The 27,297-nt window shown below is 39.9% G+C and overlaps 1 protein-coding gene across 5 annotated transcripts in view; it reads right to left on the bottom strand.

The window, feature by feature from the left end:
* The window catches only part of MARK1 (microtubule affinity regulating kinase 1), an 81,226-nt gene that overhangs the window by 33,178 nt on the left and 20,751 nt on the right, over positions 1 to 27,297 (bottom strand). For 4 of the 5 annotated variants that reach the window (XM_063303836.1, XM_063303821.1, XM_063303854.1 and 1 more), the window contains exons 2-5: positions 6,461 to 6,664; positions 5,056 to 5,109; positions 3,442 to 3,490; positions 8 to 73 (exon numbers count right to left, since the gene is read on the bottom strand). In XM_063303836.1, the coding sequence (XP_063159906.1) occupies positions 8 to 73; positions 3,442 to 3,490; positions 5,056 to 5,109; positions 6,461 to 6,664 (373 nt within the window). Of the gene's footprint in view, positions 1 to 7; positions 74 to 487; positions 544 to 3,441; positions 3,491 to 5,055; positions 5,110 to 6,460; positions 6,665 to 27,297 lie in introns of those variants that run through there. The other variant, XM_063303845.1, reaches the window with a different exon arrangement.

The following is a 27,297-nucleotide window of genomic DNA, read 5'->3' as shown; positions in this document are numbered from 1 at the left end:
AACTTACCTCCACTAGCATATTCCATTACTAAATATAATGTTTTCTCTGTTTCAATAACTTCAAATAGTTTAACTGCAAGATAAAAATGGAAATAAATTGCCTATCCATAAGCAACAAATAATATTTGAAAACAAAGTTAAATACTACATTTCTTAAGTTAATGCATCTTATCCATGTCACAAATATAAGGAAATGCATGCTGAAATCAGAGTTTAGTTCTAGAGATTTGACTCTTGAAAGCAAAACCACTTGCTATTCCGCTAAAACTAGATCGGATTAGAATGGCGCCTGTTTTGATTCCCCTGAAGAAGACAACAGAACTGTGAAGAACCTAAAGGACAATGCTCCTGAAATATCTTAGCAAAATGACTGTTGTGATGGAAGAGTTTAAGCTAATAAGAGCGTAGCTTGCTTTTGGAAACCAGCTAATTCTGATGAAAGCTGGAGCTAAAGGTCCATACCCTCTATGCAACAATGTGTGTATACCTTGTATGCAACAAGCCCTCTGGCCGATTCAGGAACAATAACTTGTCTCTGGAACAATATTGTTCTGCCCTCCTCAGCCAGAAGAATTGTCATCACAAAGTAGGGCTCTAAAGGTAGGGAAAACTAAAGCAGAAAGGGAAAGTTACACACTTTCATTACGAAGTGGTACTGATTTTCACTAACATTAAGTTTTAAAGTCCATTTTGATAAAACCACGATCACATTTTCAGATATTAATAAGAAATAATAGCATTTATATAGTGCTTATAAAGATTCAAAGCGCGCATGCATTGTCTCACTGTAATCCTTACATCAATCCTAGAAGGTGAGCTATATTATGTGTGCCGTGTATTCATGGGTGAGTGGGGAAGACTGAATCTGAGAAAATGGCTTCCTAAAACTGCTAGTTAATTCACAGCAGCAAAATTTGAACCAGAAATTCTTTTTTTTAAATAAGAATTTTATTAAGTTTCAAGCAAAGATAAAAGCTACAGAAAAACAAAAAACTACAAAGAAAAAAAAAGAAAAAACTAAAAAATGTAGAAACACAAGAGAAAATTTTTCAAAATTACAAAAAGAGGTGCCTTCCAACTTTTAACAGCAAGGATATACAACAATTTTCCATAATCAATCCCTTACTCTATATTAAACCAAAATCACATTATTCCTATAAACCATTCCATTGGCACATTGTAAAAATCACCAAATACAGTTGCTCCCTCTCCTTACTATATATTAAAAGAAAAAATATAAACTTCCTAATCAACTTCCCCCCAAAGATAACATTTATTTAATTATTTCCTTCCTACTACTATTCTATACTTTTCTGTCTACTATAATAAAGATCAAACCAAAAAAGAAATAAACTGTCTGCCATTGTACTTGATAGTACAACAATTTTAATAATTTTAATCATATTAAATCCAAACCCAGTCATTTATTTTTATAATACCTTAATAATCTTAATCCAAATCATTAAAGATAAATGAAATCAGCCAAACTCTAAAAGCAATCCAGATAAATATTCTTAAACCCTTATCCCACTTCAAAATAAACCAGAGTATTTACATATCCCCACAAGGCGCAGAGAACTTTTTTCTTTAAAAAATCGAACAGCTCGACTGCCCCCCTCAAAAACTCCGATGTCTGTTCAGGAGACCTCCCATACATAATAACCCCTTCTTTTCCATGGTGTTCCATCAGAAGATCAATTTCACTTATGGCTTGCAACTCGATCTCTCCCTTTAATTTCTTCAACTCGACTATCCAATCTTCATCCAGCATTTCAACGGAAGTCCCAATCTCACTCTTAGAAGAGACATTTCTGTCACTGTTAAGTTCCTCAGTTTCATCCACAACATCCCAAACCAGATGACACATTTTAGACCTCATGTTTTCCACAATGTCTTGAATGCCTTGCATAAAAACTTGGTAGGAATCAGAAAGAATCTGTTCAAAATCTTGTTGAAAGTCAGAGAAAGTCTGTTTAAAATCCTCCATGTCTCAAGCAGTAGATTATGATGCCCCTAGGAGCTTAACCAGTGAAAGCTGAAGATAGGAAAGAGTTCTGGAATGTGTTTACACAAGTGAAAGTGAGATATGCAGACAATTCCCCAGGGAAAGTAGAAGCAGAAAACTGAAGGTTCAAAACAGCCGATTCAACGTGTAGGAAAATGCTAATATCTTCAAATTTAGTACAAAAATAGTAACAAGGAGACAATTATTTACTCTCAATCCTCCTTAATATTTGGATGGAAAACAAGCCCAAACTTAAAAAAGATTTTTTTTTAAAAAAATTGATCCCCAAAATAACGATAAGCACCAAGACAGCCCACTTCTCCTTGCTGTAGAAAGCCTCTCTTAGGGTACGCGTACTTAAAAGATATAAATTGGGTAATTTAGAAATGGGATGGCCAGTCTTAGTATCCCTTTAAGACTATAGTGCGGCTTGGAAATGGTGACGTCCCAGCCTCCCAGCTGCTCTTACCAGTCGAATGCGAAACGCTGTTTGCGAACAAGCAGCCATCTGGAGGACAGATGGGGTGATTCCAGGCGTTTTCCTTTTTCCAGAAAAACACTTCTGGGCTTCAGGAAAAACCTGCCTGAGCCCGAAAAAACTGCTGCGTTGTCAGTTCTCCCTGCTGAGCCCGCGGGCACAGCTGCTCAGTCCGCCATGTCCCCACCAGAAGTCTGAACCACGAATTCCTGATACACAGCTTATTTTTTTAACCACTATGCTAATCAGCCCAGAATTATAATCCTGATTATAGATGTTCTTACAATGAGAATTTGAATAAGCAGTACTGTAATCAGTTTCCTTTCAATGCTCAACACAGAGAATCCTTCAAGGCCAAGAGGGGCAGAACATAGACTATGGCCAACTTTTATACCTATCTACTGTTTCTAAATTGGTGTGCTAGATATTAAGAATTTGCCAACTACACAGGTAAAAAGACATTTTTGAAGGCAAAAGCTGGGATAGAGAAGCAAGCATTTGAATCAAACACATATAACAAAAAAGTCTATTTCTAGAAAATAGAGCTTCTTTCAAGGTAATAATGGATTAATGTAGGCCTTACTATGTAATGACATGAGAGACTGGTTATTTAAAGGAATTCAAAAACTGGAATTTTAGACCATGGTTCTACCATGACAAAGCTGGAAAACCAATTAGAAAATTCACTGCCCCTGTAGAAATTAGTTAATGAAACAATCTGCATTCCTCCTGCTATATTCTTACAATTAAGTAGTTATTTTCCAGAAGAAATATTATGATTGCTTTATTTAGGAAAACATGAATTCTTTAGCAACCAAATTCAATACTTATTAAAAACTAGAAACTTGTGCACAAGGAACTTGTTCACAAAATTAAATATTAAGTAATGTTTTTAAAAGTTACAACTATAAAATATAAAAAATAAGTTTAATACAGTAGAAAAACTTAAAATTCCTACCTATATTTGGATGATTCAGTATCTTCATTATTCGTACTTCTCGGAACAGCTGTTAAAAAAAAACTATTTAACTGAATGATTTTTATATAATTTTAACAAGCTGCAAAAATTAAAAGAATATGTTTTTAGGAGTTTAGTTTAATGCTTAGTGCACTACTGTAATAGCATGTTGTCCTTATACAGGTAAAGGACTAGATCTTAAATCAGTGGTATTATATTCTCAGTGCAAATCAATGAGATTTACCTTTAGTGATCACTAACTTTTCACACTGATTTTAGTGGACTCTTAGGTGGATCTGATTCATTGTCAATATCCTTTCAACTCTGGGTTGTGATTAATACCAATGAAAATGACTTTCTGAAACTTTCTTCCACATTCAACTACTACCTGAGGTTTAAAAGGGAACTGATCTTATCAGTTTTTCAGATTGGTTATAGCATCCATATAAAGAACACAAGAAAATCAAGAGAAAGATCTGAAGAAATGCCCTTTTAGGCTACACAGAATGATAATTTCTTGCAGAAGCGTTTCAAATCAAAAGCATAGCAGCAGCATCTCAAATCAACAAAGCAAGGTTGTTAATAATGTGCAAATATAAATTAATATGGAAACAGTTTTCTTTCAACATACAACACTGACATTCCAAAAAACTGTAAGTTACTATGCTATTGGTGTCAATGAACAGTTGAAACTTTTCATTTTTAAGTTTTATTTTTTTAAAAAAGTTCACTGATTTCATCTCAACCAGTTCAAGGACCAGGTAAAACATTTATTTATGCTGGTTTAATGAAAGCTGAATTTAGGTAAAACTTAAGGGGATCTGTGGGATGATTAATAGAAAAAACCTTTTTAAATGGACATATGAATTTCACTGTCTGGTCAATCTTTATATGATCACCAGACATGGCAGACATGCCCACAAAAACAGTCAAACAAATGACTGTATCCTGCAACCCAAATGGTTGCAGTATACAGTAGTCACCACTCAGAAGCTATTTCAAGCCACACTGTGAGAAATGCCTGTCACAGTTATGTTTGGATTTGATAGCTCACTTTCAACTTAATAATGGCCTTGCTAAATACTAGGATGAGCAGAATGTAACCTAATATTTCTGACAATAGCTGCATTTTGAAAGTAAGTATTCTCAGGATAAGTAAAGTTGTATACCAGATCAACATTCTGAGACAGACATTATTCACAGTCTGCATCAGCAAAGCATCACATTTCACATACACTTCTTCTCAAATGTACCTTAGCAAGCAGATCATCAAAATTAAAAGCTCTTCTGGAACAATATCTTACAATACTTTTTAAAAAGAAGTCATACCTTGACCCTCAGGCCAGCCTGTTTACTGGGTAGGAGCAGAAAGCATTCTCCAAAATAGTTCAGTATGAGAAGGTTAAGCCAACCAGTTCTTCACCTACTCCCATATTAAATCAGGATGTATAGCAGCTGTCATTCTCAACCTAATCTACAAGCAACTCAAGCATACATACTCTCCTCAGTGTTTTTCAGTTATCTTGTATGAGCAAAAACATGTCCTTAAAGAAAGAAAAATAGAGGTTGCATTCTTGAATCCAATGTGCCAATGTGTTATGACAGAAACGTTACCTTTTGTAGGCTGGTAGGATTTAATTGGGTTTTGTCTATAATTTTGACAGCAACCTAAGGATAGAAAGGAAAGAAATAACTTTTTTTTAACAAAACGATTAAACAGATTACTTTTTTAGAATAAGTAAGAGTTGTTTATTTTAGGAAGAAACTGTCCCCATTCACATGCAATTCTAAACTATCAAGGTGTGTGTTCTTTAGATAGTGAGCCACAATACTACTGAAGGGAGATAACAGAGAAAGCCATAGAATACACACATCCCATTGTGATACATCTTATTCCTTCTAACAGTTCTGGTTGCCCCCTTTCCCCACTACTAATAGCACCAAGAAAACACCCATAATTCCTGCAGGGAACATTAGAGAGAGGACATAAAGTATCTCCCTCAAAAATCTGACCAGGACCACTAGGAGAAGACAGGTGTGTGAGACAGCAATTTCTCTCCTTCTCAGCCAATCAGCCATACAGTATGTAGTTTAATATTACTTGAAATAAACTTGGGCTAGTAACCTCCTTCTTCCTACCTTCTTCTGGCTTAGATATGAGGAAAACAGAGGGTATTGCTTCCTTTTTTTAAGACTAATTTTAACACTGCTTTGAACTCCTAGATTTAACTATGATATAGTCAAACAAGCCCAGTTCTACCCATAAAATCTATTTATGGTTACTTAAATAGTTAAGTTTCATCCTCCAGCCAGAAGCAGTAGAGGTGTATCAATTCTAAAGGGCCTGCACATAAATTAAATGACAGGTTACTTTTTTCAATATTTTAGCACTTGAAATAAGAGAAATTACTTCAGAACATTTGTAAACAGAGTTAAAGTTTTTAGAGAAAAATCACCAATAAAACACAAATATACTTCACCTTTTTATAAAGATACAGCTAGACACAACATAAACAGTAGTTGAGAAAGACAGAAGAATATATATCATGTCCTATAATGTGGCATGCTTCAAAGCAAAATATGACTATACAGGAAAAGACCTAAAACTTTTTAAGGCCATGTTTTTGTCTTGAATATTTTCACTCTCTTTTTCTCCTGAGTGGGATCACTTCTAATTTAGAAATCTAATCAGGAAAAAGAGGGATAAATAAGCTAAGAGGGGAATTCTCCCCTACTTCCTCCTCCACCCACACTATACTTTAAAAATTTCCATTCACTGTTTTACAAAAATATAGTGGTAGACCAAATGCTGCCCACAGAGCTGCTGCCATCATTTGTCATATGGTATTAACAAAGCTGCTACATTTTCAGGAACAAAGTTCAAGTATGTATACTGCAGACATCAGGAAAAAACATAGTATACTGGATTTTATTTTCAACAATGAAAATACTGGACACACATTTTGCAAATAAAATAAATAATAAATACCGTCATCAAGCCTAGCCTAAAGAAACTTACCTCTCTACCTGTAAGAACATGTCTAGCCAGCTTCACTTTAGCAAAATTTCCTTTTCCTATTGTTTTTAATAAGCGATAGTTCCCAATGTGAGGATGCTCTTCATTTACGGATGTGATCGAGTTTCTGCAGCGTGGTATATTCTGTCGGCTACTTGATTTTGTGGGTTGGATATGAGATTCAGGGTATCCATCAGCAGAAGTGTGCTACAAGATTAAAAACAAGAAGAATCACTACTTTAAACTATATAGGATTTATGAATTCTAAAATAGGTAAAGAAAGGGAAAAGAATGACTGGAAAACTGTGAGAATAAGTATAAAAGACTAATTTTTTTTAAAAGAAAGTGTTCTTTATAATTCAATGATTTATTTTGTAAATGTTTCATTATTACTTTATATTCAACTTACATTTGAAATATCAAGAAAGCTAAATAATGTGTCAAAAATAAGCAAATGGTATAATTTCCTTTCTTAATATTTTTCTTTATTAAAATGTAGCAACTTGGACATTTCAGCTCAGAATTGAACCAGTATCTAATTTTGATTAAATATTCCTTTAACCCTTTCTATTACCCAAGACGGCACAGGCTATTAAAGGAGAGAAATCAGAGAACTTTGTGGACAAAGTATACACATTTTTTGTATACTTATCTCTTTTAAATATTTTAACACAATAAATACTTATTTTAAGTTACATGGAAAATTATAAGCCATATCACAACATCTGTTTAATTATACAACAGTTTAACAAATGCATTTGAAAGGATTGATAACTGAAAAGCACATGCAGATATTATCATAAGCTATTGCTATTACAATGGTCTATTGATTATGTATTAATATCGGTTTAAGTATTAATGAAAATGCATACTGTAATGGAAAAAGGAGGCATTTGCCTTTTCATCAAATGCTATATAACTAGCGTATAGTCTACATGTTTATAAGTAAGTTTATAAGAAAACATAGATTCATAGATTTATGATGTAGATTTATTTTATCTTGAACCTGTGTGGAAGACAGCATAATAGCTAACTCAGTACTGATTTGGTCATTAGTTAAAAATATGCCAACTCTATACATGACATTATAATATACTATAGGCATGCAAAATGATATAGAATTTCTGTTTACTCTAGAGAAGGCAAGCTCAGTTCAGAGGGTGAGAGTATCACTACCCTTTTGAGTGTTGGGTCCATATATGCCCAAGCATTCAGATTCCTACCATATAATTCTTCAGTTTACAACTTCGATTCTAAAGAGAGAAATTTCAAGTAATTTCACAGACTTGCATAAGAATGAAGCTATTAATCCTTTGGGAAAATTTAATGACAGCAATAATTAATGGTGCACGCTGGCAAGATTATTGTGTTAAACTAACTTTGCCTGAAGACTTCAAATACAGAATGTATTTTGGATGGTGACAAACAGTCTGGCTTTCTTTATAAAATTAGACATCTGATGTTGCTATTTAAGGACCCAGCTGACATGATCCTTTCCACTCAAGAAAGTGAATTTACAAGAGCTCTGAAAAACCTGTCAGAGGATATCATAAATACTCAGTACTGCACTTACTGAGGCCTGTTATAATGGCTTAAAAAGAACCAAACTGCTTCAGACGTGAAAGGTGACTAAGAAAGCCACTTTCAGGGTAGACCAAGTCTTCCATAAATGTAATAACCTTAATTATCCCTTGCTATGTGTATTTTATGCATTATTTAGATGTGGCAACTTAAAAGTGATCAATCCACTTTTATCAAGGCCACTTTCTGAGAATTTTTCAGTATAGCTGTTCCTGACAGAAAAGATGCCTATATAGAAATGCCTGATGGGTATAATGCAGCCTAGGTAAATTTCTCAATGAGAATTTGCATATCATGAAGTTTAGATTATTTGCAACATCTTTTAATTGGTCACAAACATTCACAAGAACTACTCTGAAAAAGCAGAATGCCACAGGATAAAGCCCAGAAGTCCATGCAAGTGTAATGGTTCATGAATATCTGTTCCAGAGGGAAAACATTGACAATGTTAATGTTAGCTAAACTGTACACTTTTATCATTAAGAAACAAATCAATTTAAATGCAGAAGCAATTTGCATCTGTGAGGCAAATTGCTTCCATTACTGTCTTTAAAATGTCTCAAAATCCAGAAAGATGGCTTAAAGTCACACAGTCAAAAACAAAAACTGGCCCAGATCAAATCCCAGCTACATTTTAAAGTGCAAACAGAAGAGTTGGGCAACCAAAATACTGTTTATAATGCCCTTAATTATACTTTCTTGTGACTATCTTGGTAATTATTGGAACCACCTCCAAATATTTTGCACTATAACTCCAATCAGCCACAGCTAGCACAGCAGATGATCAGGGAAGATGGGAGCTGTAGCTCAAACAAACTGGAAGGACCTATGTTTAGGAATGCAGTAGTTAAAACTGATAGAAATAATTCATAGTTACAACACATTATTTTCTGGCATTACTGGAAAGGGATAAGAAACATACACCAATGTGAAATTTTTACTGAATTGCATAAGCAAAAGGGTTAGTCTTTCTGTTTTCAATTGAGTCTAAAAATTGCAGGTTTTCCAAATGGAAATTATGAGGACCCAATTTATGGATTTTTAGAGGGGAAAAAAATCCATCTTTAAAAGCATTTTTCTCTTTGGAACCATACTAGATCATCTATTACAAATCCATTGGGTTTATGGCTCATATTTTCTCTAGTTGATATTTAAACAGAGGAACAATCATTACTTGCACTTCTAAGAATAGGGTATTACAGCCTAAGAAGCAGCTCCCTCAAGATTTTCAATCTGTTGTGATCACTCTTTCAGATTTTATCTTTAACAGTGGAAGCATTATGTATTATTTTTCATTAGCAGCTAAAAATGTATAGCATAATAGCAATCTTATTGGTAATTTCTAGGCATGGCAAGGCCAACAGGTAGTGACTTGTTTTAACTATTATTTTATCCCTGAAATTTACTCCAGAATGAAAAGACAAAACCTCAGGCTCATGTGCTCCACCTCAAACTTCTCTTGCCTCTTGGGAAAAATGACTGCAAAGATAGCTAGGGATTAACTCCAGTATTTTATTAGGTCAATCAGTATTGGGTAGGCCTAGAGAGTGAAAATCCTTGCATTCTTTGTTTGCTACAGATTTATGACAGTGTTTTCTTATACACAGGCTGTTCTTGATATGACATAGAAGCAGCAGTTGGTATAAAATATTTTACTGGCTGAATGGCATACCAGTATGAAACACTAGTGTTTAATTAATGTCAGGCCCTCCAATGAACACTAAGAAAGTTTGATTCTCAAAAGCTTTTGTTAATCACGTTTACCGCAAGGAAAAAGGGATGGGGTTACAGATCTTAGAAACTGGATATGTGCATTTATCAGCAATACGTTACAGCTGGTGGTCCTTGAGGCCTTCAGTTTTCCTTCTAACTGTCTTGATTTAAGTGAGAGCTAGCTATCCATCTGTTCTTATTCTACAATGTTTTGCAAATGTCCAATTTCATTATTAGGCTCAGAAAACACAATTACAAGTAATTTCTAAGAATGAAACAATGTGTTCAATCTATTTTTTTCAAGCCCTAAACCATGAGTAAACAATTTGGCTTCATACTATACCTCCACAGTTTAATTCAGAATATAAATATGGTTAAGGGTCCGGGATTATAACCCAAAACATCCCGAGAAAGGTAGCCCTAAACAGTCAAAGTCTGCACCTAGCATATCTTAGGAAACTTTTCTTCCTCTATGCTTCAAGAATCTTTTTCAGAAGCTGCTTCACATCATGTGACCCCATTATATCACAGAGCAGTCTTTTAAGTATGCAATTCATCTACTTGCTCTAGTTTTTCCATCATTAATGTAGAACTTGCAAGTGTTCCCTCCATCTTCTCTGACAAACACAACTACATTAGTTTTCAGATCCATACTCCTCATTGCATCTTACAGTCTATCTTATATTTGCTGCAAACTGGGTTCTCAGTCAACAGCATGGCATCAACTGCACAGAAAAGTACATTCACATCTCCAACCAACACATCTCTAACGAAAGTCCTTATACATTTATCTGTAAAAACATTAAACATCCAAGGGGATATCATACAAACTTGTCTTACTCCCTGCTCAATGTTGAACTATTCCCTAAGTATCCATTTATTATCCCACATACTTTAATTTCAATCAAATTTCAGATGCATGCAAAACATTCAGGGCTACTTACTTTATCAGACACTTTCTCAAAAACCAACAAATGTTTGCATCCACATCCTCTTTTACTTCATTTTATTAAGCATTCTTTTTCACATTTCCCATTACTGTAGCTATACACATTTCTGTGGCACTCTGCAATATAAACCTTTTCAATCTGTCCCAAGCAGTTATTTCTACATCCTCTTTCCCTTTATACACTTTCCTAGCATTTTCATTGGAAGATTAATCTATCTTCTATCACTTTTTCATACCGGACTAATCTCTTCTTGCAGGTGTTTTATTCTCACTCATTTCTTTTGATTATGTTTCTTCCAAATCTATTTTTTTCCAGATCCACTTCAAAGACCACTAAGAAATGGCCTGTCCCACATTCATAACTTTTCTTTACCCTTATATCCTTCATTAATTCTCTAAATCTTTCACCAAAACAATTAATGATTTTAAAACAATATACATTTCTTTGCTTTGTGAACATACTGACAGGCTTAAATTATGTATTTGAAACAGTTTTTTCTAGGCAGATACTTTCCAAACAGTCAAAATTCTCATTGAATTCTAGTTCGTTCATTCTTCATCACATCTAATAGAACAATTTTTTTCCTATAGATCGTATTAATTCAGACCATTTAACATATTTTCCTAAAATGCATCTTTGTTTTTTCCATTATCACCTTTCCTTGGAACATAACATGCACTTATCAGAAACTCACAGATTCCTAATTTTCTACACACTTATAACAACCCAGGTGACTCCAATTCTTATTGCCTAACAAACATTTTAGCCTTTTCATTCATAATTATACCTGCATTTCCACTTCCCTGCACTATGCATGGAAATACTTTACAGACCATCTTGATTCAAGTATATTACATTCTTCCCTTTTTTCTTGATTTCGGAAACACACAATATATCTATTTTACTTTCTTTCATTTGTTAATTCATGCTCTTTACCTTTTATTCCTCTTAAATTCCAAATCACAATCTTCCATATGCCATGATTGTAACCAGATATGCCCACAGATATTGACTCACCCATTCATCATGGCTTTGGTTATTTGTGGCTTTTTAATAGGATAAAGACAATATAAATTAGAGCTTCAACCTCTTGGCACATTTTGGCTTATATACCACAAGCACAATCAACGCACAATTTTACCTTAAGCATGTTCACACAATTCTATGCAAGCTAGGAATTCTAGTACAGGTAATCCTCAATTTATGACTATTTGTTCAGCGACTGTTCAAAGTTACGGTGGTGCTGAATGGAGGGACTTATGACCAGTCCCTGAAGTTACAGTTGCTGCAGTGCCCCCATGGTCACATGATCAAAAAGGGGCTTGGCAGCCTGCCCGCACTTACAAACACAGGGGCACTTCAACTCCTCCCACCTGTCTAGCTCCCCCATCTATGCCCTTTTGGCCCCCTGCCACCCTGCACTCCGCTGCCCCAGCTGACCTTCACCACCTTCTTGCTCCTGCTGCTGACAAGGTGTGCCCGGCCTGGCCCTTTGTTTTAAGAAGCTCCTTTGCGCTGCGCTGCTGGCCAGGCTGGGGCTGGGCTTTGTGCTGCAGCTGCAAGAAGCAGCCCCTGAGCCACAGCATGAGGCCCAGCCCCAACCCAGCAGAAAGGGGCTCCTTGGCGTGCCACGGAAGCCCTAGCCCAGCCCCAAACCGGTCCAGCAGCACAGGGCAAAGAGGCTTCTTGGCGCACAGGGCCAGGCTATGCATGCCTTGTCAGCAGCAGGAGCAAGGTGGCGAAGGTCAGTTGGGGGGGCAAAGCACAGGGCAGCAGGGGTCTCAGAGTGCAGGGTGGAGAGGGCAACTATGGCTGGGACTGGGTTGGAGCAGCTGAGGCTTCCAGGATGGCTGCAGCTTCATGCTGTGCTGTGGCTCAGGGGCTTCTTGCAGCCCAGAGCTGCAGTGCACCAAGAAGCCTCTGAGCTGCAGCATGGCAAGCAGCCCCAGAGCCATGTGGTTCTGGGGCTGCTTGCTGCCCTGCAAGGTAGGATGCAGAGTGGCCAAAAGGGCAGAGATGGGGGGAGAAGGGCGGGAGGGGGGAGTTGGAGGCAGTTCCTTACCTTACTGAGGCTTGGGGCTGGGAGGGATCAAGCCTGAAATGGCTTGGATTGGGGTGGGTCCTTGGCTAACAACCAGTGGAATTTGCTTAACAGCAGCAACAGGGATTGCTGTTGCTAAGTGATGCAGTCACGTGACATCACGCTTTATGACCGCATCGCTTAGCAATGGAAATTCTGATCCCAATTGTGGTTGTAAGTCAAGGACTACCTGTAGAGAGTTTCAAGTCAAGAAATTTTTGCCTACATTCCACCAAGAGATAAATGCAGCATATTGACATACACTAAAGATATTCTGTTTGTTAGCTCTCAATTATTTTCTGTAGGGGTTTTGAAAGGCATATTTGCTTCTGAGTATACATCTTTTCCTCCAATTATATATTGCTACGCTCTGCGTTTTTTTGTTTTATTGTCTTAATAAGTTGCAGTGTACTGCCTTCAGAGAACAGTTTTGAAAAGTTATCATTAAAAGCCTGGTAAATAAATAAATAAATAAATAAATAACTGTCCTAACTAAGGAATTTTAGTTAACTCAAATATACTTATCTTCAAAGACACACCAGCATGTTTCATCCCAGACCTATTCAGTAGTGTCAGTCTTTCCTGAGGACTTTTTGTGTCATACTTCCCTCACACTGAGGCTGCTCACAAATGCTTTCCAAGGCAGAAAATAATAACAACTATACTACACTGATAGAGCAAATCAGCCCACCTGCGTGGAGCTTCTACATACTCTTATCAATGGTAGACACAGAAACATTTCACATACAAATTGCTGTCATGTAGAAATGGTCAAACAAAACCTATGGAGTCCAGTAAATCTGTCATCTAGAATCATTCATTTGAGAATGTTGATTATAAATGAAGGTTATTCAAACAACTGTTTCCTGGAAATATATAAATTAAACCAAATTAAAATAGGCTTCTGTTTTATGTAAGATACTGTAATTAGAATACACTTTTCAGTTTTTGAACAATGAAGGAAACAGGGAAACAGTGGTTAAAGCGAAATAAAATATAGTTCATTTCATTTAGTACTGGTATTACATCATGAAAATTATCATTTGTAGTTATAGGCAGTATTCTTACGTTTTTATATATATAAAACCACTACTATCTGTAGATGTTTTCTAGTGCTATAATGGCACTGCAATCAGATATGCCATGTATGATCCCTTAAAGACAAGACATGTTGCTATAGCTATGTCCAGCTTGCCAGACTTCCACCATAAGCTGTATTATTTAGACTGCCAACCTCCTCTTAATACCCAAGTTAGACAACATGTAAATTATAAATTAAGCTCATTAGCATTCACATCAATTTTGAGGTTTCAAAAAGTACCTGGTTTTTCTGCCTCCTAAATTGTGATGCAAACACTTTGCAACTACAAATATAGACTATCTCAGGAATGCATGATCAAATTATTGTTGTGGCAGTGATGATTATGGGATATTTCAGCAAGAATAGCAGGATAAGCTGCATTTAGATCCAGACACACCGGGTGTCGGGCAGCATATATATTTAATGAATTAAATTAAATTAAATTTAAATCTCTATAGCACACTAAAAATGGGATGAATAATTTGAGTTTATTACAAAAAAAAAGCCCACTATCGTAACTGAGCTTTAGCTTTTGATAGCATATATTTCAGTTTCATATAATGGATCGAATAGGTTAGCTCTTTCACATACTTTTTTTGAAGCCAACAGCATTCTAGAACTCCTTTGAGTTTTACTGAATAATATTCACTGTTTATATTCTAGTGTAATACTAGACTCTCCTGTCTGCATAACTTCTAGACAGGGCCTCAGGACAAACCATTTTCTCTCATGTGCAGAGACATTAAGCCAGCTGAACTGGAATGGTGCTAAAACATCTATTTCAGGCTAAATGCGTATATTACCAACAATAGTATGGAAACTGCTGTGGTGCAGCTGTTTGTATCCCCGTTCAGCTGCCACTGAAGGAAACCATCATACAGACAAAATCATTTGCCATGGTTATTTTCAACACAACCATCACTGATAGACAACAAGCAAAGTAAGCTTTGTCCAAATGACCACTTTCTTCAAATATTATCCATCTGGCATTAGAGCAGGTATTCTACCAGAGTTTCCACATCTTTACAGATACGTCCTATGGTCAAACTTGTTTTTCATATGCAACAGCAGCTGCCATCATATTATTCCCCTTTTCCCCCTCCTCCAAATTAAAAAAATAAAGGAAGCATGAGCATCTTCAGTACTTTAGACAAAAAAATGGAGTGCACATATCAGGTCAGCTTTGAACCAAACTATCAAAATTAGTTGATCTGATCTGGAAAGTTTGTTCAATATGGAGGTTTAAACAAATTGCCTGCACTCAGATTTCCAGACTGAATCCTTCAGCTTGAATCCTTGCACTAATTCCTGGAATCTCACTACTTTATTTTCTTATCTCATAAGAGAGGGCAAAAGTAAGCAAAAAGTTTTTTACATGTCTGTGCCACAGTGAATCAAATCTCAGTAACTTCATCCTGTCTACTCCCAAAGCCACTAGAAATTGATATACCAGGCTAACAGGGTGATTACTGCACACAACTGAATGTAATAGCCTTTCCAGTCAGAACATAGGACAATCTTTTCTTCTGGATGTTAATAGATGGACTTAAATAATTGATGAAGCACTTACACATTCAACAGACAACTACTTCAGAATATTTTAGCTCTATGAGGAACATTATGTTTTATGTTTTGTGTTAAAACCATAAACTCAAAAAGAGGTGGGGGGAGATATGTATTTTAAACCTGGGCTTTAATGGAATATATTTATGACCATATCAGTATTATTTATTTATTTACTCAATTTATATAGCTGCCCACCTCACTTTTACATGACTCTAGGTGGCTTACAATAAAACAAATAAAAAGACGAAATACATAATATAAAACAAAAATTAAAACACATAGCAGCCCAGACATGATCTAACCTATCATCCGTACAACCAAGAAACGTGCTCTAACCCACTCCCAGGGCCCCAGGCTCAAGCATAAAGCCAGATTTTCAAGGCCTTACAAAAGGCCAAGAGGGATGGGACAATCTAATCTCAGGGGGAATGATGTTCCAAAGGGCAGTTGCTATGGCAGAAAAGCATATCCAACTCCTATGTCTGAGTTGATATGCCCAACACAGTGTTTTTTCACTTGTGAATCAAGAATAAAAAATGGGTCCCCAAGCCTTTTAGGGTGGAACACCATGGTCCTGTTGATACATTGAAATTTCCTTCTGTAGAAGCATGCTTAAGCACAGGGTTCATGATGAACTGAAATGAGCTGATTCAACAGCACGAAGTAGATCTTCAGTGAAAAGGAAGAGGCAAATTTGACCTGAGTGTATAAACAACCTTTCTGCTATCTTTGAATGTCGCCTCTTCTTCTGCACACTCCAAATTCTCAGCATCTAACCCTTCCCTTCTTGTTGACTCACAGCGGCCTTCCCTAAACATTCTGTACTGCAATATAAATAGGTTTGCTTCCCTGGGTGCTTGGTTGTTATATCTTGCTGTGCGCTTAGTTATTATGTGATTCTGTGGTTGTGTTGTATGGAAGATCTGGTTGCTGTATGTAAAAAAAAGATGCAGAAAAGGTGAGTAGTCTAAGTAGTGAATATAGCATTGTCTTTTTAAAAAAACGAATTTGGATTTGGATTTTTTTAGACAAAGTTTCACATTTCTCACTGATCACGGAATTGTTAAGCCACATTGTAAGATCTGGGGTGAAGTACCAGGTAATAAATGAAGTATAATCATCTGAAGAGGCATCTTGAAGCTGAACACAGAACTCTGATGGCAAAAACAAAGCTTTTTTGAAATGAAATAACTTAAATGACAGTGAGTTGACAATCCAGCCAATAAAGCTGTATATTCTACACAACAAGATGCTCTTGTTCTTATGTTGCTTGGCACACTGTAAAGCAAAAAAAAAAAAAAATCACACATCAGTTACAGCCATGGTGAATATAAATTTTGGGAATGAATTCAGCAAGGAAATTGAACAGTTACCACTGTCAAATAATATCATGTACACATATTTACAGTATGTGGATAATGAAACAAGATTATCTTTCAGATATATAGTTTGCAGGGCTCACTATTCACTATTGACAAGGTCTTAACCAGTGGTTGGGCTAATAGAGAAGCTGACCGCTTTGAAAGGAAAGCTGAAATTATGGACTAAGAAAACAAAGGAAAACAAAAATGCTTTTTCACCCCCGATATAAAACATGCTTCTGCAAGATGAAAACACTAAGTTGTCTGACATAAAAAAATGTTATTATTGAACACTTGGACAAAACAAATCTTGACTCTGACTGCTACATTTCAGAGGGTGGAAATGCAACTAGGTATGCAACCCATTTGATGCTGACATTGAAGATTTAGTTGATGACATTTTAAGCACTGCTGGCCTTCATGGACAGCTTATCGAGATTCAAAACAATGACACATTGTGCTACATTAAAAAAAGAAAAAAACCCAGAAACACGGAGTGCATTCTGGAACAAAGTGGAAAGGAAAAACCTACTCTAGGAAATGAGGTTCATTGAAGTTTTATTTCCCTTCCCTATAACATATTTGTGTGAAGCAGAATTGCTGCACTTGCTATCACAAAATCCAAGCTTTGGAAATGAACCAGAGCATGACTCAAGATGCAGATATGAGAGTCAGAAGTGACACCTAGAGTGCTGCTAGGAAAAGATGAAAAAGACTCTGACCAAAGATGTGCATGTGCCCATATTAAGGCCTATAGAGCGGCGATAAGGGCAGCAAAATTTAATTATTTTTCTGCTCTTATTGGGTCTGCAGCCCTTTTTAAGGTAACCTGGTGTCTCATGGGGGCCAAGGGACAAGAAGAATACCTGAAGGGCCACTGTGAGAAATATTCTAGGAACTTTACAGATAAAGTCATTCAGATTTGGACTTTGACTGGACAAGTCTAGGGAACTGACTTGGGATGGGTCCTGCCCTATTATCCACAAGGACTTTGAGCCTGTGAATCTCAAGGAAATGGAAGGGTCCTTGGGGATGTCAGTGCTGCCACCTGTGTATTAGATCCATGTCCCCCTTGGACAATTAAGGCCTCCTGGGAAGTGGCCCACCTGTGGGTTCAAGCAACAGTTAATTCATTTTTGAGTGAGGGAGCCATCCTGCCTGCCTTGAAGGAGGCAATGCTGTGCCCCCTCCTCAAGAAACCATGACTAGATCCAGCAGTGCTGGATAGTATTTGATTTCTCACCTTCCCTTTTAGAGAAAAGATGTGCAGAAGATGGCAGTATGGCAGCTCTAGAGGGTTCTTGAGGAAATTATCTGGATGCTTATCACTTGAGCTTTACAGGGTACAGTCTCAGTCCTGGGTACAGGACTGGTATGGCACTGATCATCTTTGTGGATTACCTCTTGCAGGACCAGGACAGGTGCGGTGTAACCCTTTTGGTTTTGCTTGATCTCTTGGCAGCATTCAATATCATCATGGTATCCCTGTGGGTATCCTCTCTGGGAGTTGGGAGAGGGAACACTGTTTTGCAGTAGCTCTCCTCCTACCTTCACAGCCAGTCAAGTCAGTGTTGGTAGATGGCGAGAGATCCAGCCCAAGACCCTTTCTATGCCAAAGGACTCAATGGTTTCCCCACTTTTATTCATCATTTATATAAGGCCCTGAGGAGGAATACAACAGCACAGGGTCCGAGACCATCAATACATGGATAATACCCAGTTTTACATCTTGGCTCCAGGCTGATGCTGTGGAGATCCTGTCCCATTGCCTGAAGACTGTAAGGATCTGGATGTGGAGGAACAAGCTTAGGCTTAACCATGGCAAGACCAAATGGCTTTGGATTCAAGGACCTGCCAATCACAATAATTTACCATCCTTATTTCTCAACAGGGTGGCATTGCCCCAGACTGAACTGGCATGTAATTTCCTGCTGAATGTATCTCCCCTTGGTGAGGTACAGGACAGGGATGGGATGGCAGGCCTTATCTGTGATAGCCCTCACTGTGGAAAACCCTGCGCAAGAAGTATATGCAGCCCCATGTCATTGCAATTCTGTAAACAAGTTAAATATGTTTTATTTCAACAGGCCTTCAGCTCAGATTGATTGATTACATGGTTATATCATGTTTTGGTTTTGAGTTTGATTTTTCAATATTGACATGTTTTTATTATTTTCTTTTGTGTTGATGTTATACCCCATCTAGAATCCTTTGAGATTGATAGAGGTTATAAATAAGGTAAAATAAATAAAATACATTAGACATTTTATAAATAACTAAAAATAGTTTTAATCCTGATTTGAACATGATGTACTTTAAACATTAGAGAGAATATTTGTAAATGTTAAGTGTAACTTCTAAAGTATGTTTTACTTAATATGCTTTATAAGATGAAAATTAAAACAGACTACGCACCCTTCCCTATTAAAAAGCTACCTAAAATGATCATACCCTCAACTGCAGATGGTTGTCTACTTGCTTGTTGCTGTTTCCAATAATGTTCTACGTTAGGATGCATAATCTACAGCCCTCCAATGACTTCTGGAGCCCTTCCTTCTGACAAGTTGTTATAAAATGGTAATTTTTAATAAGATCGTTGGGAAAATTAATCAATACATGAGAAATAAAATTAATTGTATATAATTATTTTAATTAATAATATATAATTATGTACTGAAATCAAGTCAAACCTAGTATTGTGTCCTGGTCCTACTTTTAAAATACTGCCCCAGCCTGCCACGAAAAAACTAAATCTGGGCCTTGATGCCACAGAAGGCTGCAGTCCAAAGGTTGTGAAAAGTTAGCTAACAACTCTCACAATCCTTTGCTGGCTAGGCCTAATAGGAAACATCTGAGGATACCTGGCTGCCTATTCCTGCAGTAAGGTGAAAAATCTTTTCAACCTAAAGGTGGGATCAGCAACATATTTTGATGACTCTCAGCTTTGGACACAATGTTCTTCCATTCCTTAGGTAACCACTGGGGTTGGAAACTGAATCCAGGCCAAGGGCCAGATTATTCGCACCCTATGCCCCCAGCCAACCATATAAGATAAGGAGGCAGGAATTTTCAAAGGAATTTCTGGTGTATTGTATGTATAAAAGATTTTCATGACTGCCCATCTTAAGCACAACTCTGGGCAGCTCACAGGAACAATAAAACCACAAAATCATAAAAACCATTAAAAAAAACCTGGTGCCTCAGTCATCCTCCTGGGATACCCCAACAAGCAAATCCAGACACCTTCACTCTACCTCAGTAACTGGGTAAAAAGCCAGGTCTTGATGGCCTTCCAGAGGGTGGGGGCCTCTGGATCACTGCGGGGAGGGTGTTCCACAAGGTAGGGGCAGCCACAGAAAAGGCACACTTCTGAGGTTCCACTAAGTGGCAACATTTCAGAGAAGGGACCTGGAGTGTGTCTACCCTATCCAATCTTGTAGGATGAGCAAATACTCTCAGAGAGAGGCAGTCCTGCAAATAACCTGGTCCCATGCCATGCAAGGCTTTAGAGACGATAACAAGCACCCTGAAGGAAACTGGGAGCTAGTGCAGCTCACACAACAGAGGTGTAACATGGGTGGACCTAGAAGTGTCCAGCACTGTGTGGCTGCTGTACTTTGGACCAGTTGTAGATTCTGAGTAGCCTTCAAGAGCAGCCCCACATAGAGTGCACTGCAGTAATCCAAATGGGAAGTGACCAAGGTGTGAATGACCGTGAGCAGGTGTTCAGCCCTCTGTTGTCCTCTGACTGTCATTCTTTTATCATTACTTGTTCTTTTTTTCATTCGCTGCAGGAAGAAGCGGGATGGGATAGGGAGACCTTCCTGACTATTGGTTAAAAATAAAGCACACTAGCCCTGCTCTGTCCTCATTACACTGAGCAGAGCCCTGGATGTTCATCCTAAAGTCTTCTGCCGACAGAATCATTTGGCAAGACTACAAAAACAGTGACACAAGAAATAAAATGAGTACATGACAAGATCAAGCTTACTCAATAAGCTCAAACTTTCCTTTAAAAAAATCAAAAGGAACATTTAAATATCCTAAGACCAGTTATGTAATTCATGTATTAAGACAAAGCAAAACATATTCTTTTTTTTTTTTACTCTCTCCAAGATAAAGAACAAGGTGACAGTGCTCCTTCTCTAATCTCTATCCACAAAATTTATGGATATGTCCTTCACACTTGTAAAAACAATTTGGCAAGACCAAGGATTAAGTTAATGCTAAAATAAGCATATTTCCTAGTAGTAGTAGTACAGAGTGCAGCATCGAGTATCCTTTTCCTGGAAAAATGTGAAAACAGATTATTTAAATGAGAAGAATGAATATATTTAATTCATCCATCTGCTTGTGAGATATCATGCAAGTATCCATAGGCCTACCAACAGGGTTGTTGTTGTGGGAAAAACAGGAGGAGGAAGGAGTATTAGGTATGTTCCCCACCTTGAGTTATTTATAAAAATAATAAAGGGATTTTAAAAATCTAAAAAAAACCCCACACCACAGACATATGTCACAAACCAGAGCAGTTTTATTATACAAACATAGTTCTAACAGCAAAATATTTTCAGATGGATTTATGGAGGAGGAAGGCAAAAGTATTAGCTTACATAGATAAAAGGCATCAAATCTTAAATGTCTTTCACTGAAATACTTAACATAATTTTAACAGCATTGAAATTACAACCAACTTATGTCTATCAGTCAACAAAATAATTTCCCCCTTCCTTCTGTAACCCTTGTGTCACATTCCCATGCTGCTCACTTGGTATCCCAAATGCCTAAAGCAAGGGTGGGAGACCCAACCAAGATATCCTACTTCTTGTTCTGCTAAGGGATGCCTTCCGTTATTCTGGAATTAACAACAGGATACACTTAAGCACTGAAAAAAAATTAAACTATGAAAAAGGAATATAGACGAGCAAAGCTATTTGCCCATCTGCATTAAATTGTTGTTTATTCGTTTAGTCGCTTCCGACTCTTCGTGACTTCATGGACCAGCCCACGCCAGAGCTTCCTGTCGGTCGTCAACACCCCCAGCTCCCCCAGGGACGAGTCCGTCACCTCTAGAATATCATCCATCCATCTTGCCCTTGGTCGGCCCCTCTTCCTTTTGCCTTCCACTCTCCCTAGCATCAGCATCTTCTCCAGGGTGTCCTGTCTTCTCATGATGTGGCCAAAGTATTTCAGTTTTGCCTTTAATATCATTCCCTCAAGTGAGCAGTCTGGCTTTATTTCCTGGAGGATGGACTGGTTGGATCTTCTTGCAGTCCAAGGCACTCTCAGAATTTTCCTCCAACACCACAGTTCAAAAGCATCGATCTTCCTTCGCTCAGCCTTCCTTATGGTCCAGCTCTCGCAGCCATATGTTACTACAGGGAACACCATTGCTTTAACTATGCGGGCCTTTGTTGTCAGTGTGATGTCTCTGCTCTTAACTATTTCATCGAGATTTGTCATTGCTCTTCTCCCAAGGATTAAGCGTCTTCTGATTTCCTGACTGCAGTCAGCATCTGCAGTAATCTTTGCACCTAGGAATACAAAGTCTTTCACTGCTTCTACATTTTCTCCCTCTATTTGCCAGTTATCAATCAAGCTGGTTGCCATAATCTTGGTTTTTTTGAGGTTTAGCTGCAAACCAGCTTTTGCACTTTCTCTGCATTAAATTACAACACTTAAAATAAAAAGTAACAGGGCAATCCAAATGTTCTTCTACAATGCAATGTATTGGGGTGTCTGTGATCAGAGCCACTTAGCATATTAAAAGAGCAGTAAGAGTTTACTCTGTGGATAATCTGTGAGAATTTTTTAATTTTATGTACGCTTAATATTTACTTATTTATTTATTTATCCCCTGCCCATCTCCTCCCATCGAGGGACTCTGGGCAGTTTACAATAATCGATTAAAACAACAACCATACATTATAAATAGAACATACAAATATAAAATTACTCTAATAAATAAATATAAATAAGGGTAAAAAAGTAAAAAAGTCCAAGTGGCAGAAGAATCTGATGCAGTCCATATGTGGACTGTGGTCTAAGATAGCAGTCATCCCCACGTAGATCTATTCCCCATTCCACCCCAAGCAAGGTGGCAGAGCCAGGTTTCCAGACTCCGCCGGAAGGCCAGGAGCAATGGGGCCAGCATGCTCCACAGGATGGGAACTACTGCAGAGAAGGCCTGCTTCCTGGACCCCGCCAAACAGAATTCTCTTACTGGCGGGGTCCGCAGCATGCCCTCTCTACATGATTGGGTGGGACGCGCTGCTGTAATGGGGAAGAGACGGTCCCTCAGGTAGCCCGGCCCCATGCCATGTAGGGCTTTAAAGGTGATAATCAACACCTTGAATTGGACCCGGAAGCAAACTGGTACCCAATGCAGCTTGCACAGCAGCGGTGTTGCAGCAGCGGTGTTACATGTGCCCTTCTAGGGGCAGCAAAAACCGCCCGCGTGGCTGCATTCTAGACCAGCTGAAGCTTCTGGATATTTTTCAAGCATAGACCCATGTAGAGTGCATTGCAACAGTCTATATGAGAGATAACAGGGGCATGAGTGACTGTTCAAAAGGCCTCCCGATCCAGGAAGGGGCGTAACTGGTGCACCACACATAGCTGCACAAAGACTCTCCTGGCCATGGCTGCCACCTGCTCTTTGAGCAGGAGCCATGAGTCCAGGAGGACCCCCAGACTGCGCACCGGGTCTGTCTGTGGCAGTGGAACCTCATCCAGAACCAAAGATGACAATGTCCCAGATACGGAAGAACCATTAACCCACAGCCACTCCATCTTACCAGGGTTCAGTTGAAGCCCGTTGTTCCCCATCCAGACCCCTACAGCCCCCAGACACCGCGAGAGGGCAGTCACAGCATCACTTACCTTACCGGGGATGGAGATATACAATTAAGTATCATCAGCACATTGATGATACCTCATCCCGTGGTGACAGATGATCTCACCCAGTGGTTTCACGTAGATGTTGAAAAGGAGCGGAGACAGTACTGAACCCTGTGGCACCCCACAAAGAAGGGGCCAAGGGTCGGACCTCTCGCTCCCTATCACCACCGATTGGGATCGGCCCTGGAGGAAGGAGATGAACCAGTGTAAAACCATGCCGCCCACCCCCAACTCCCTGAGCTGCCCCAAAAGGAAACCATGGTTGATGATATCGAAAGCCACTGAGAGATCAAGAGTGAGGATAGATGCACTGCCACCATCCCACTCCCGCCATAGATCATCCATAAGTGTGACCAATGCCATTTCTGTCCCATAACTAGGCCTGAAACTTGACTGAAAGGGATCTAGATAATCTGTTTCCTCCAGGACTCTATGGAGCTGCAAAGCCACCACTCTCTCAACCACTTTCCCCAAAAAGGGGAGGTGGGAGACTGGACGAAAATTGTCCAGAACAGTAGGGTCCAGTGATGGCTTCTTGAGGAGCGGGTGTCCCAACGCCTCTTTAAAGGCAGCCAGAAACACTCCCTCCCCCAAAGATGTATTAACCATCACCTGGACCTAACCACATGTCACCTCCTGGGCTGCTTTTACCAGCCAGAGAGGCATGGGTCTAAATAACATGGGGTGGCATTTACTGTCTGTAGGATCCTATCCACTTCCTCATGTACAACAGGATCAAACTGTTCCCAGATAACTGGGAAAGCACGTTCCCCTGGTACCTCTCCAAACCATGACTCACACCTGGAGTCTAACTTGGAGCAGATCCGAGCGATTTTGTCTTGCAGTTGCTCAGCAAATTCCTCTGCATGGCCCTGTTGGTGGGTCACCTTCCCCAGAAGGGATTGAGTGATCTTAAACAGGGCCGTCGGGCAGCATTCTGCGGACCCAATGAGGGAGAAGTACTGATGCTTCGCCGCTTTTATCGTCACAAGGTAAGCCTTAATAGTGGCTCTAACCTGTGTTCAGTCAAATTCGGTCTTTGTCTTCCTCCAGCAGCACTCTAGGCATCTCTTAACCCTTTTCAGAACCCTCAACTCCTCTGTAAACCACGGGGAGTGCCAGGTTCAATGGGACAAGAGAGGCTGCACAGGCGTGATCCTGCCCAAGGCCCCAGCCACCTCCCTATTCCAGGTTAGGGCCTCTGCTGGACCGTGCAGGAGATCCTCGGGTATAACCCCCAGTTCCCTCTGAAACCCTACTGGGTCCATCAGTCACCAGGGGTGGACCAATCAATGGGTCCTGCCTCCCTGCAGAGGAGGGTGGCATAAGAGAATCTCAGGGCCATCAGGGCGTGATCTGACCATCACAATAGGGACAGCTGTAACTTTCCCTTCAGATCACATTGCCACTGCTCTGACAAGAAAACCAAGTCTGGGTTGAAGCCACTGTCTCGAGTCGGATCCTGAACTATCTGGGACAGGCCCATGGCTGCCATGGTAGCCATGAACTCCTGAGCCACCTCCGAGGACCTCCCCAGGGATGGCAGGTTGAAATCCCCCAGAACCATAAGCCTAGGGAACTCCACCGCCAGCCACAAGATGGCATCAAGCAGCTCAGGCAGGGAGGTTGCTACGTAGCAGGGAGGCTGGTACAGTAGCAACACTCCCAACTATTCTTGGGAACCCAACTTGAAGAACAGGGTCTCAGAACCGGCCACATGTGGAGCAGCGCCCCTGAAGGCCACCAGACTCCCGGATGACAACTGCCACCCCTCCTCCCCTGCCCTGCGATCTTGGCTAGTGCCATACTGTAAACCCCACCAGGCACATTTCCAAAAGGGGCACCTCCCCTTTGGGGCCCAGCCAGGTCTCGGTAATACATGCCAGTCTGCCCCCTCCTCAGGGATCAAATCACGTATGGGGGGGGGGGCTTTGTTATTAACTGACCTAGTGTTGAAAAGCAACAGCTGGAGACCAGGGCCCCTATGGATCTGCTGACCAGGGCCTGGGTCTGAGCACAGAGGGTCAGAACACGCCACCAGTAACAAACACCGGGGTCATCTTCCCCAAAGATGGCCTGCCCTCCGGCTCCCGCCATAACATTCCCTACCTGTCACCACCTCACTAATGTGCCCCGCCCTACAGCCCCCAGTGATTCCTAATCCATTAGCCCCCACTCTTGGACCTCTGGAGTCTCTGGCTCGAATTGGGCTCCCTCCATCCATTCATACATCTTTACTCACAGTCAACAGGGCAATGGTACGCCCTCCAGCGTACCAGCTCTTGCTCTCGGCGATGTCAGAGCCCAACCATCACCAGCCCATTCACTATGCCCCCCTCCAACTCTCTTACTGCTCAACTGGGAGGGGGGTACTCATTCATTCTCACCCACCCCGTCTCTCACTCAGGAGGTGGGTGCTCTTTTATACAATCACCCACTCCCAGACTCCCCCCCCCATCGTCTCTCACTCTGGGGAAGTGTCTTTCACTCACTCTGGAGAGGCCCTAACAGCTTCCTGCCGTCTCGAGGCGGTTGGGAGGGGATGGGCAGGTTCTTATTCCCAAACTCCTCACCAGCAAGGTCTGCTACACCGAGGCCAACAGTCAGTCTGCTTTACTGGGGGCCAATTCCATCCCCCAGGCCTGTAGTATCGATAGCCTAATCCCCCTAGGCCAGTCCACTGATCCACCACGCTGCCGGTTTGCTGCGCCTCCAAACATCTGTCGCGGCCCGAAACCCCACATCAAGGCTCGCCAAGCTCTGCACCACCAGAGTTCACGTCACTGGCCAAAAAGGGGTCAAGAGATAGCCCCCAAAAAATCCAGGCCCACAAACTGATGCTACCCCAGGTCACACACCAAGGCTCCCCATGTGGCCGAGTTCCTCCGGAGGCTGTTGCACTGTCAGCTGGTCCACTGCTGGGCTGCCAGCCTGGTCCGCTGCCGGGCTGCTGGCCCGGCCTGGTGCCAGTCCTGTCTGCCACCGCTGCTGCTACCACACCACTGGTCTGCCATCCATTCCCTGGGGCTTGCCGCCCGCCAAGGGCCCAACCAAGCTCGCTGCACTCCGCTGCTCCATTCCACTCCATTCTGGAGGCTGCACACAACCCCCGGCCCATGAGGTACCAGGGCGGGCCCCCTTGAATCCTCTCCAAAACCCCACGATTAACCAGTGGGGCTGGGAGGTGGGAGGGGGGTCAGAAATGCAGAAAAAATAAGCATCTCCCCCAGAGCAAAGGCTTGCATCTGCTCTCAGTCACCATCTTAGAATCTTTCCCTCTTATGACAACCCTCTTTGGAATATTGTATTTCCAAAAATTGTTTCAAATTTCCATTAATTTGTTTGTATTAGAAAGTATGGGATTTTATTCTGTTCCTTTTTCTTTTACATGAGATTCCAAGTTTGTACTGTGACTATGCAACGCTGAAGAAACAAAACACTGCTTGCTCTACAGAATTTTCTTAATTTGTTTTAAGACCATGGGAAAACAACGTAGGAATCTTTTATTTGAAACTCAGCATCTTTTTACAAATCAGTAATTTACAGTAAAAACCTTAATAAGTTAGCCATCTGAAATTACATAAATTGCCATCGTTAAGCAAATCACT

This window comes from Candoia aspera, chromosome 1 (assembly GCF_035149785.1).
Source record: "Candoia aspera isolate rCanAsp1 chromosome 1, rCanAsp1.hap2, whole genome shotgun sequence".
NCBI lineage: Eukaryota > Metazoa > Chordata > Lepidosauria > Squamata > Boidae > Candoia > Candoia aspera.
The sequence above is the reverse complement of the archived record's forward strand: the minus strand, read 5'-3'. Positions and strand labels throughout refer to the sequence as shown.